At 39.7% G+C, this 12,885-nt stretch overlaps 1 protein-coding gene across 13 annotated transcripts in view; it reads right to left on the reverse strand.

Moving 5' to 3' along the window:
- The window catches only part of Ttc13 (tetratricopeptide repeat domain 13), a 61,175-nt gene that overhangs the window by 47,052 nt on the left and 1,238 nt on the right, over nt 1-12,885 (reverse strand). For 12 of the 13 annotated variants that reach the window (XM_063260033.1, XM_013156466.3, XM_063260031.1 and 9 more), the window contains exon 2: nt 2,340-2,434. In XM_063260033.1, coding sequence (XP_063116103.1) covers nt 2,340-2,434 — 95 coding nt within the window. Of the gene's footprint in view, nt 1-2,339; nt 2,435-10,020; nt 10,120-11,103; nt 11,259-12,885 lie in introns of those variants that run through there. The other variant, XM_063260037.1, reaches the window with a different exon arrangement.

A 12,885-nucleotide genomic window follows, 5' to 3' on the forward strand; every position in this document is an offset into this window, starting at 1 on the left:
CTCCATACCAGAATCACCTAAAAGATAGTTAAAAGTCCTACATACGCATATACAGGAAAAGTTAAGGCAGGGAGGAATTAAAGGTCTGTCATTTTGGGCAAATCCAGGTGCTTAGAACTCTGTGACTACCCCCACTAGGGTCTTTTCTTAAATCCATACTACAGAGGCCACTGGTGTCTATATAGGAAATAACTATACACAGAGTACTCTTCTGACCAATCCATATAAATCTAGTCAATGACTGGTACTACTTAGCCATGAAATATGTGACCTGTTTATTGACTCAAGTAATAGAATTGCAAAGAATTTCCATTTATATTACTTATACATTCCAAGTCCAAATTAAAGTTGTAATTTCCATTTATATTACTTATACATTCCAAGTCCAAATTAAAGTTCAGATACAGAGTGGAACTTGATTTGCCTATAAACAGGTCAAGTGCAAGCTAGTTCATGTCAAAATACAAGTGACTGCTGGGTATGGTGTCCCACACCTATAACCTCAGCTACTCCAAAGATGGAGGCAGAAGGATTGATGTTCAAATCCAGCCCAGGCAATTTAGCAAAACTCTCAAAATAAAAAGGCGTGGACATGGAGCTCAGTGATGCCTAGCATAAACAATGCCAAGTTCAATTTACATAGAGACAGAGACAGAGAAGAAAAAAGGAAGAGGGTGGGGAGAAAAGCAAGCAAGGTCACTTACAAGTCAGTGCTTACTTAAAACTACTAGTTAAGGAGCAGGGAATATATAGCTCAGGGGCACAGTACCTGTCTGGCAAGCGTAGAGCCCTGAGTTCGATTCCCAATACCAAAAACTCCCCAAAGAACTACAAGTTAAACGACACAGGTCAGAAGGTGGTCAAGAGGCTCCCACCCCTTGGTCATCCCCTCCAGAAGTCTGTACCAAACAAATCACTTAGGAAACCTCATTACTGTGGGACTGTTCCATACTTTACGTCTTTTGTTAAAATTCTGACCAGTAGAAACTCCTATCAGTTCCCTCTGGTTTTTACTGTGTATCCAGGAGCTTCCACAGTGGGAGGCAGAAAGCTGTCTTTGAGATGTGGCAACGTGAGGCTGGTGAGCCTTCTCTGTAAGTCACTGGAAAGGCAAATGGAAGGAGATATTTGACCTCCTATCAGGAAGAAGAATCCCCATAACATCCAACTGGGACTATTCAACTTCTACAAATATTTCAGTTATTGCCAGTTCACTACCTCACAAGATGGACCAGTATGGATGGCTGATTGTTTCATTTTGAGGCAGGATCTTGTGATGTAGCTCAGGGTGGCCTTGAACTCACTGTGTTACCCAGATTGGCACTAAACTCACAATCCTGCCTTAGCCTCCCTGGTGCTGGGATTATAGGTGTGTGACATCATGCTCAGCCACTAATCTGGTTTTGGACAAGTCCATATAATTTTAACATGAAAAGGCAAACCTTTTTTGGAAAAGAAAAAGTATCCTAAAGGGAAATTTTAAGCAAAATCTACAGAAATATCAAAGGAAAGTATCTGGGGAAAAATACGTTAAACTTGGACAATCGAGAGCTCAGCTTCCCAGTCCTTGAGGGGTCAGGATGAAGGATGCTAACATGGACAGGCAGACACACAGATGGCTGCACTGACACATGTAAGCATACATGTAGACAGATGTGCATGTCTACACATGTAGACAGGTAGACATACATGTGCTAACGTAGATAGGCAGACAAATGTGTAGACACTGGCAGACATAGATGAACATGCAAATGTGCAGAGACAGGCAGGTGCACAAATGGCACTGAGACAGGCAGAAGTGGTCAGACATGAGAATGTGGGCAGGTGCTGGACAGGTGGTGCTAACATGGACACACAGGTATGTGGACAAGCTGCCGTGGACAGTGGTGTTAATGTGGACAGGCAGAGAACTGGACAAATGTGGTAATGTGGACAGGCAGGCCCATGGGTGCCATACTAAAATGGACAGGCAGATGCCACGCATGCATACTTGAAGAGATTCCCCTATACAATTTAGTTGGTAATAATAAAAAATAGAAATACAAAAGATATGTACATAGGCCAAGACTGGAAAAATAAGATTCTATTATGCCTCCAAAGAAAAAAGGCTCATAGACATGAGGCTGAGTCATGAGCTCCCCTTTATTCCTCACAATTTAAAGTCCTAGATCCAGAATCGTCAATCATCCCACTCATAAAATGAAATAATTCCTGGTGATGAATGCCAGATGGCCTAGCTATACCTCTGCACACAAAAGCAACAGGCCCTCACTCCTCACTCCACCTTTTGGAGGAGGCTTCAGGCCACAAACACAGAAAGCACACAGAGAAGAGCATACCAGAATCTTTTCAGTGTTGAGGGAAAGCAAGGAGTCACAGGGCGGTGATCCTTTGGGTTCGCAGTCTGACTCGTGGAAGTTCAAAAAGGACGACTCTGAAAAGCAAACATGCCATTATCCTCCTTACCTTAAATTTATGCCCTTGAGTGCCTAACAGTGAAACTGAAAATTTAAGAAATCCACATAACCAAAATAAAGACAAATATTTAAAAAAAAAAAAAAAAAACTAAAAGAGGCACCTATCTTCCACCTCTGCAGTGTGTAACATGTTAACATTTTGTGGGTGTTTTACACATTCACAAGTGATGGTCCTCACATTCACCCTGGACACAGCAAAGCTTCCTGATGGTGAAAAGGGACTACAGCCAGGAGCGGTAGAAGATGCTTGTAATTCCAGCACTTGGGAGGTTGAGGCAGGAGGATAGTGCTACAGTGAATTCAAAGCCAGCCTGAACTGCATAGCAAGACTGTTTCAAAAAAGGAGGTGGCGTGGGGAGAATGGACACCCCGCAACGGGAGACAGGACAGACAAGGCTTCTGATGACATGATGGGGGATGGGACTAATAGGGTATGACTTTTCTACAAGTCACAAGAGCAGAAACAGCACTAGTGCATACTTGTCTCATTGCACAGATGGAATTAGGAGTGGCTGAGCTCCTCCAGGAAGATTCCTATGCAGCAGCATCTACTTTAGGTTTAAAAAAAAATGTATCACACATGGGTGAACAAAGCAGGGAGACTCCTGTCTTCTAATATGAGTCTTCTAACATCCAGAGAATATAAACAAGGAAAAGACAACCAATTTAAATGAGCAAAGGACTCTATGGGCAATTCTCCAACAATACACAAATGGTCAACAAACAGATGAAATGATTCTCAGGATCTTTGTTAATTACAAAAAGAAATGCAAATCAAATCAAAATGAAAACCTCCTCACACTATAACGCCTATTAACACAAAACAGTGTTGGTAAGGATGTAGAGAAATTGGAAACTCTGCACACTGCTTGTAAGAAAGTAAAATGGAGGAGGGAGAGGAAGGCAAGTGGAAGTAAAAAGAATTAAGACGTGTTACACATACATACCATCTCCCCATAATAAATGCAATCACTGTGCACTGCAAACATAAATATGGTTTTTAGGGACAAAGTCTCACTGTGTAGTCCAGGCTGATCTCCTGAGCGCTGGGATTACAAGTGTGCACCACCATGCGTGGCCATAAATTTTCTTTTTTTAAAAAAAGATACACAACAAGAATTGGGGTTAGCAGGGATCGAGTACATGTGTGAGAGCCTGGCTTTATTCCCTGACAGAAATAAAAAGCAAGCAAGCAAGCCAGCCAGCCAGCCAAAAGGGAACTTTAAAAAAAAAAAAAAAAGAAAGAAAGAAAATGGTGTACCCACTGTGGAAAACAGATTGGCAATTTACCAAAAACTTTAACATAAGTGGTATATGCCTGTTTATGCAGTACTATAATTTTTGCTGATTGTACTATAGTTTTATGTTCTATTATACATTACAGTATTGTATGTAATAATTGTGCAAATAAAAGCAGTCATCCAATTGGAGTTTTCTTTGAGCATTTCTTTGTTCTGGACACTGTAATGCACATACTATATACAGTTCCTCATTTAGTGACCAATGTAGAAACAACCCAGTCACAGGAATACTCAGCCATTAAACAAGAAATGCCTGCACTTACAGAAGTAAAAGCAGGGACTTAAGTACTGTAAACACATGTTCATAGCAGTACTATTCACAATAGCCCAAAAATAGAAACAGTTGAAATGTTCATCAACAGATGGATGGGAAAAAACAAATTGTGGTATTTAGTCATAAAGATGAAGAAGTGATACACATTACAGGGTGGACAAACCCTGTAAATATTAGGATAAAAGAAAGAAGCCAAGCACAAGGGAGTACACATTACACAATTCACTTATGTAAAATGCCCAAATCTGTAGAAAAAAATGTGTATTTGTGGTTGCCAGAGGCTGAGAAACTAGGAAGAAACTGTTCCGTGGGGAAGGGGGTCTACCTTGGAGTACAGAAATGTTTTAAAGTAGTTGTACAACACTGTGGATACACTGTATGCCACTCAACTGTTTACTTTTAAGTGGTTTTTATGAGAACCCCACCTTAAAAAAAAAAAAAAAAAACAGACAACATGGGCCAGGGGTATAGCTCAGTGACACAGTGCCTGCCTGGCAAGCACAAAGTCGAGTTCAATCCCCAGTACCAGAAAAAAAAAAAAAAAAGAAAGAAAGAAAGAAAGAAAAGAGAACCTAACCGCCAATAAATTAAGGAGCGATACATTCTCATTCAACAGTCAATATAAAGCATCAAATTATATCCCAAGTACCATCTGAGGAGGTCAGCAAACTATAAGGTAACATCAAAATCAACCTATGTCTTTGAGGAACTTAAAATTTACAGAATCTAGATTCTCACATATACTTAAGCCACTAGAAACAAGGCCTGATACATACACCTAAGCAGCCCTGGGATGTTGGGCAATTACTGGAGCTGACATGGTAAATTTTCTAAGACACAAGAAGGGATAAGGATGTATGGATTTAGGCTGGGCTGCATAAAAAGTACTATGTCCAAAAAACAAAGGCAATAAAACACAAAGGGACTGTTAGCTATAACCCAGGCTAAAAGAAAGGAGAGTCTCTACTGGAGAATGCAAAGCATGAGGCTGGAAGGTGAGCTATCAGTCTTGAACTCCATTCCTTCCTCTCCAGCAGCCCCCCACTGTGCAGAATCTATTTCAATTTTAATAAATGTACATCCTACCCATTTTAATTGGCTGTACAGTGCTCCACAGCATGGAACTTAACTAGGGCTTTGCACAGGCTAGACTCCACACAAACAATGTAAACATTATGTACTGCAAACATGTACTAATAAAAATTTTAAAAGAATTTACCCCTACTGGGTAAATTTGCAAAAATATAAGTCATGGATAATCATAAAACCTTATGGGACTGGGTGTAGTGGAATCGGTACATGTACATAACACATCTTAATTATTTTTTCATCCCCCTCTCTCCTCTCCCTCTCCCCTTCTTCCTTCCCAATTAGGATAAATTCTAACAAATACAATGGCTGAGCCAAAGAGTATGAACAATTTTTTTTTCTTTTTTTTTAATCGGTACCAGGGATCGAACTCATGAACCCATGCTTGCAAGGCAGGCACTTATGCCGCTGAGCTAAATCCCCAGCCCCAAGTATGAACAGTTTTAACCGTTTCCATATGCACTGTACCATTCCCTTTCCAGTATGTAGTAACAACAGCGTTCCCATTATTAGTTTGTATTTCTCTCCATTTAGAATATTAATATTCTTTATCTTTTCCAATCTGAAAATACTATGAGTAAAGCAAATTTTGGGGTTATCAGCCACTTGTATCTCGTTTTGCTAAAGTTATCTGACTGACCCAACAGAAGACACCAAGAATAATTTCCAATCACCTCTTTCACAAATGTCCCAGTACCACTGGTTAAATTACCAATTTGACAGTCATCTTTATAATACATGATAGTAACTGGTGTCTGTTTCAATTTATTCTTCTCCACAAAGGAATCTTGAACACTATTTAAATTTCACTTTGCTACAGTTCTGAGTGGTAGTCCAATCTCTAGTTGAACATTTACTTTAAATACATATTTTCCCACAAAAATTATTCACCATTTGTATAAATGTTTTTCTAGTAGTTATTTTGTTAAAGTTGTAAAACAAAATTTTCCTCAATTGTTTTTATTAAAATTACACTAAAATTATAGATTAACGGGGATGATACTTTATTCTCTACAAAATTCAATTTATTCAAGTCTTTTATTTAACCTATATGAAGTTGTATAATTTTTATGTAGAATTAACACATATTGCTGTACTTTTCAAAAAGTTGTTGAGTATCACTGATTCAATAAATTTTGCTTGGCAACTACAATGTTCCAGCTACCGTTAACTCAATAGTCATCAAAAACCAGAACTGACCAGTCTTGCAAAAAGCATCCAGAGCCACACACAGAATGCAAGCTAACAGCAGTGTAAGACACAAACATAGACAGGTTTGGCGAGGGACAGCCTCCTGAGGATATGAATAACATTGACTGATACATCCAGGGACCTCCTATGGTCACCCTTTGAACTCCAAAGACAAGGAAAATGAGGCAGAGGGGTTTGAGTCATCCGCCCAAGGTCATATCCTAGCAAATGCAGTGGAGAGGGAGCTTGCACCTGGAGTATGTGCTCTTAACTATACACAATGAGAGTGTCTGAAGAAAGCTGTGGATTAACAGATAAAGATCCACAGAAGGCTCAGCCCAGAAAATGGTCCAGCAGAAAAAGCAGCATCTCACTGGACAGAGCTGACTATGCATCAGTCTACATTACTGAGCTCTCAACATCTCATTATCATCTCCATTTACTTGGTTCATAACTAACACCTGTATCTAACTTTATCAAGGTCTTCATAATATTTACACTCACTGAGCATCTTACTGTATTGGAGAGAACATCCAAAATAAATAAATAAACCCTCTAAAGTACTGTACCAGTGATAACAGGAACCTCGCCTTTTCCTGAGATTTATACTATCTTTAATTACCCAGAACCCCCTCAACTTTTGACGATAAAACCTTTTCATTTAATGCTTATCGACATTCAGTGGAAAGCTAATTTAAACACTGTGTACTTAACAGGAAAATAAAATATCAATAAAATATTAAGTTTTTAATATATAATGAGTGTGTAGAACATCAACATTTTCAACATCAGTTGTTTACCTGCTTATAATATCTAAAAAATAGTAGCAGAAATAAATTCCTATGTGAACTACGATGAAAATACAAGCACAGCTCTACCACAGAAATAATCTTTGCTTCAATTGTAACACCCAAGACACGACAACAGCACCTTCCGTGCACACGTCTCACTCACACTCACAGCACGTGTGCCTAGCTTTCCTTTCCTGTTTGGCAGATCACACTGGTCACCTCTCCTGTCTCCCTCTTTTGTCAGGAGCTTCCTGTTATACAACATCCACTTAGCAGGAAAATAAAATGTCAATACTAAATACATGATGGGTATTTAGAATAAATGTTTTCCAAACAGCAGCCAAATTGTTGGATTTTTTTTTTTTTTCTTGGCAGGTCTTTTAGTGGTCACAACATAGGCAATTTTGAAGGATACCAAATTTCTTGAGAGTCATTTTTGTTCTACAAATCAACACCACATCTTGTCACTTCTCCATAAATCCTTTAGATTCTAATGATTAGAATAATAAAGTCCTGCTACGAAAGCTTTTGGTTTAGACAGTGAGGTGTCATGATAAATATATTTTTCACTTTTACTACTGATACATATAGAATGTTTTCTTGTATTTCATTATTAGTGTATTTCAAAACATCAATTTGCAACATTGAATAGAAGTGTTGGCATTCCATTCAATAGTTTTCAGGCTGGCAAGGATCTAATAACATTTCCTGACCAAATACTCACATTGGACTCATTCCAGGTATACATGACCATTGTGTAGCATTTTGACTAGTTAAATACTTCTTTATATTACTGTTTTCATCTTTATCTGAACTAAGGTCTTCATTCCGTACTTCTCCATCTGTCACATCTGTCATATCTTGCTAACTTCTTTAGCTTACATGATTCAAGTCATCACAGGTAGCCAAGTCACCTCATGACTCACTTTTAATCTCCCAAAGCTGTAAAAGTGAATTTTCATGCGACAGTGTACTGAATCTGGCTGAGAAAAGTAAGAAAAATATTTAATAAAAAATTATAAATACACAAAAGTCTAACGGCACATAACGTGAGTAAAATTCATCCATTTATACTTTGATACATGTGTATACACTTTGTCAAATCAAGTGTGTGAACACAAAGATTGTTTCCTCTATTGCCAGCTGGCTATTGTTATGCTAAAGTGCATATTTTCACTAGAAAGTATGGTATGGGCATCTGCCACCCAGTATGAGGAACTGCTCATGAATGTTTAATGAAGATCATGAAATGGGGGTGGGGGGAGACACAAAATGAAAATCCAGCAAACCTACTGTAAAATAACTTGAAAATAGAAACTTTCCACTGAGAATTACAAAGTAGTCATGTAATGAATACATTATAAAAACCCACAAGAGCCATCCTGAAGTGATAGAAATTTTTAAACAAAGCTTTAAAGTAATCTAATCAAAGCTATGTTAACCTACACATAAGAATGAACACAGTGAAGAATGTATAAATCTAAAGGAAAGGAACGAATAGAGACATAGAGGCAAAGTACACGGTGCCAAACCAGGAGCAGGCAGGCAAAGGTGAGCAGGCACCTAGGGTCTGAAGACAAAAGGTGCAGCCCATGCTCGAAGAAGCACGTACTCTTAAGGGCTACAAACTTTCCCACAAACCCATCCATGGTGTCAGACAGTAACTCAGCTGGGAATGCTGTGGCCTCTAGGCAGTGACAGGGATGGTTAGTGACGAAAGATCAGATAAACAGGGAAAAACAGCAAGAGAAGCTACCTGGCCTTGTAGAAAGCACTGAGTAGAGGACAGATCTCTGGATGGAGGCCTCCTGAACATCTAGCAAGGAATGTGGCACGTGTGTAGTGGGAGTCCACTGCCCTGTGCTGGACCCTGACTCAGAGATAACTAGATAAAATACCATCCAAATGAGACTAGAGTCAGCATGCAGCCAGACTTCTTTAATAAGGTCAAAAACAGGTAACTATTGCTTTGTTCCATTTATGAACATTCAGGAATCTACATACTCCTCCTATGCATACATTTTTCTGTATATCTCGTATTTTAAGTAAAATAAAACAGAAAACCAAAGGAAAATGTTGGAAAACATCATCCAAACAATATTAAAATCCTGCCTCTTCAAGAAATTCTGGCCAGGTATTAAAAGGGGAAAATCTGTACAAGAGAAATTGTTCTTTTTAAAACTTTGTTCTGCTTCATGGCTTTGTAATTACTTTCCTGACCCCTGTAGCCACAAGAGTGTAACCAAACATGCTGAATGCCTGATTGTACCAAGCTTCATGACCATTAATCCAGTCTTGTAACCAATGATCTTAACCCGTTAACTAATCAGAGGAACTGCCAGACTGATTTGCCTTGCCTTTATACCTTCTGCTTATGTATTGTATAAAAGGCCTAGACCTCCATAGACTGGGGCCTGAGAGTTGGGAGTGATCACAATCAATGCCTGTTGATTGCCTACAAATCCTGGGTGTTGTTTTGATGTTTCTGTTCACGATAGCAGTATAGTGATGCATGCCTGTTATCTCAGTACTCAGGATATTGAGGTAGGAAGATTGCCCTGAGTTCAAAGCCAGCCCGGACTGAGTTCAAGGTAAGCCTAAACTGCATAATGAAGCCCTATTTCACAAAACAAAAACCAAAAAAATCAACCCATATCGCAAGTCTGGTAGTACCTAGACTATCTCAAAGGTAACTTAATTTTTAGTGACATAGATATCTGTGACAACTGAACAGGTCTACAAATATCACAGGCTATCTCCTCACAGAGCTTGCACTTCAAATGCTACTTGTAACTAAACCAGGCCAGTTTCTCAAAAATGCTATTTAGTCTCCAGGAGAAAAATCCACAGTGATGCCAGTGGACAGCTCTCTCCTCCCTCAGGCCTCAGTCTCTTACCTGGGAACTGCCACCAGTCAGCCCTGAAGAAGAGCTCTGGAGAGACCCTCATAAAACCAGAGAAGGAGGGCCAGGGGTTTGGCTCAGTGGCGTAAGTACCTGCTTGGCAAACACAAAGTTGTGAGTTCAATCCCCAGTACCAAAAAAACAACAACAACAAAAAACAGAGAAGGTCACACACAAAAAACTAACCCAGAGAAAAGACAGGGCATATCTCTAAAAGAAGAGGTTCTTACAATATTTCCACAGAACACAAAACTTGGTTAACTTCCTCCAAGAACCAAAAAGGAAACAGTTCTCAGTACACAAGTTTTCTTCTATTTATGACCCACTCATTGCCTCTGGGACAGCAACTTCTGTGTTTTGTGGGCAAGATCAACTTCCTGTATTTAAATGACCCACTCCTCACTAACCAAGACACCATTCAGGTGCTTACTTTTGCAGTCAAAATTAGACATTAAATGCTCTTTCTCTTCCCACAAAAAAATTTTAAGAAGAGAAAATAATCTCAGTTCTGGAACTATTCATTTTAACGAACCAAAGAAAATTATTTAAGGCTGTAAATTAATCATTCAAGTTGACTGAGGCATTCAACATACATCCACACGAATCACCACTGGGATGTAGGCGGCTATTTGAAACTACCCTAAGGCATCAAGTACTAGACTGTCACCTCCGAGCAGCCAAAAGCCTGCTAGTTTAAAAAAAAAAAAATCATATAAACTCACTCTTCTGATTATCAGCACATTTTCAAAAACACAAGTATTTTTAAACAATTATGTCTTCCTGCCAGGTGGCTTGAACTACAGGGGTACAGGCATGACTGTCCCATAAGGCAGCTTTTACCACTGATGTATGAATGATCTAACCACATTTATAGGTCTTTTACTAATAAAAAATAAAGTCATCCAATGGAACAGTGATACATGGGCCATTGCGGTTCAAGTCATCTGGAAGGAAGACATACAAATTATGGCCCTGAGGTGAATGTGTTAATGTTAGTAAGAAATCATATCAATATGCAAATATTACTGAAGATATACAAATAGGAGGTCAGATTCAAATCTAGACTCTGTTCCTTACATTTCAACCTTGTGTAACTTCTCTGCTTTATTTTCCTTCTGGGTAAGTGGAGACAAACAGCATCATCAGCACTGAGGGAATGCAGAGTATTTATAATCACTGTATGTCACAGGAAAACTGGGAGAGTTGCAGGAAAACTTCTGTTCGTTATCTCCTTCCATAATGGCAAACTAAAACTAGTCAAGGTAATAAAGAAAGGAAGAATTTAGTTTTATTATATATATATATATATGAAGTTACGGATCAGGGAACACAGAAAACTCAAGCTGAGGGCAGGAATATAGCTCAGCAGCACAGTGTCTTGCCTGGCAAATTTGAGGTCATGAGTTCAAATCCCAGTATCAATTTAAAAAAAAAAAAAAAACTCAAGCTGAGGCCCATGACATGCTTGCTGCCTCAGTAGTGGATGACAGGATCTCGATTCCTTGGGACCATGATTCCCCTTGATGGTGCTGTAGTACAATACCTTGCTGCTTCTAGCCAGTTCCCTGATACCTATGGACTAGTGGCTCCCACTGGCAGCTATCTTTGTACCTACAATCATTGGAGGTTCTGTCATAATACGTACTCCGAAAGTGGCTTGATTTACTACTAGATTTAGACCCACACAGGCATCAACTCAGCCATCTGCATCTGAAAGCTGCAAGAAGCAGTCTGAAGCATAATGTGCTACTTGCCCTCCATACAGAGGTGATCTTGACACAAACAGGTTTATGGCTAGACAAGTAAGCCAAGTGACAGCGGTAAGATTGACAGGTGGTGAGATCAGGTCTGTGTGACTCTGTAGCACTGATCAGTCCCAGGTCCTGGCAGTGGCACTGATCTAGACCACTGTGCCAATCATGTAGGGGCTCTGGAGACAGAGAACATAACTTTGCCCCATTCCCCACCCCATAGGTAGGACATGCTTAACTATAAATCCTGAATTTGTTCACATCCTAGGACGAGACAGGCTTCACGGAGTCCAGCTTCTACATAACTGTCAGGGCAAAGAGGGAGAAATGAGAGGCTTTTCAGAAGTCTCTATAGCAACAGAGACAGCTTTTGGCACATACATGACCTGGTAACACTGAAGGAAATGGCTGGAGCCCCAAGTAGTGTGCAGTTGGCTCTGAGAATGACCAGCAGACTGGGTGCAGCTGCACATCTCAAGGACATGCACACCAGCTAAGGGTGGCTGTGTGAAGACGCACTGAGAAGACACATGCTACTCATTTCCAATGCTCATTTTAAATCCCAACTGAGAAAAAAAAAGCATTGCATGGAGTAGATATAAAGAAAACTAAAATATCTAAATACATTATGTTTGAAACCTCATGGCTTCCTCCTCTGAAGCAGGGAGCATCAGACAATGTTTTTCATTTGTGAGGGAATGGAGCAGCAGATCAAAGGGCTCCTCCAATGGTCTTGCTTATAAGAAACCACATTTATCATTACCCGGGAAAATCTCAACACACAAGTCAGAGTTGATTCAAACAAGGATTATTCACTACTAGCATATAAACTTGATGACATAGAATGAAACAAGCCACCTGCATGAAGAATACCAGTTGACTTTCTGCTGCCTAGAAACTGAGTCTCCTCTAGCCAGTGATCACCAATGACTAAGGAAGTGAGGGAGAGAGGAAGGGGAGGGAAGAGGAAGGAGAGAGGAGAGGAGAAGAAAAAGGGGAAGAGGAAAGTGAAAGTGGGGGGAGTTGGCGTGGGAGAGGAGAGGAAGACATCTGCCCAACACAAAGGCTATGCGGGTGAGCACCACAGGTGTGCTTTCTTACTATACCA

Source organism: Cavia porcellus, unplaced genomic scaffold (genome assembly GCF_034190915.1).
Source record: "Cavia porcellus strain 051 isolate PalLab524CR breed Dunkin Hartley unplaced genomic scaffold, mCavPor4.1 scaffold_13, whole genome shotgun sequence".
Lineage (NCBI taxonomy): Eukaryota > Metazoa > Chordata > Mammalia > Rodentia > Caviidae > Cavia > Cavia porcellus.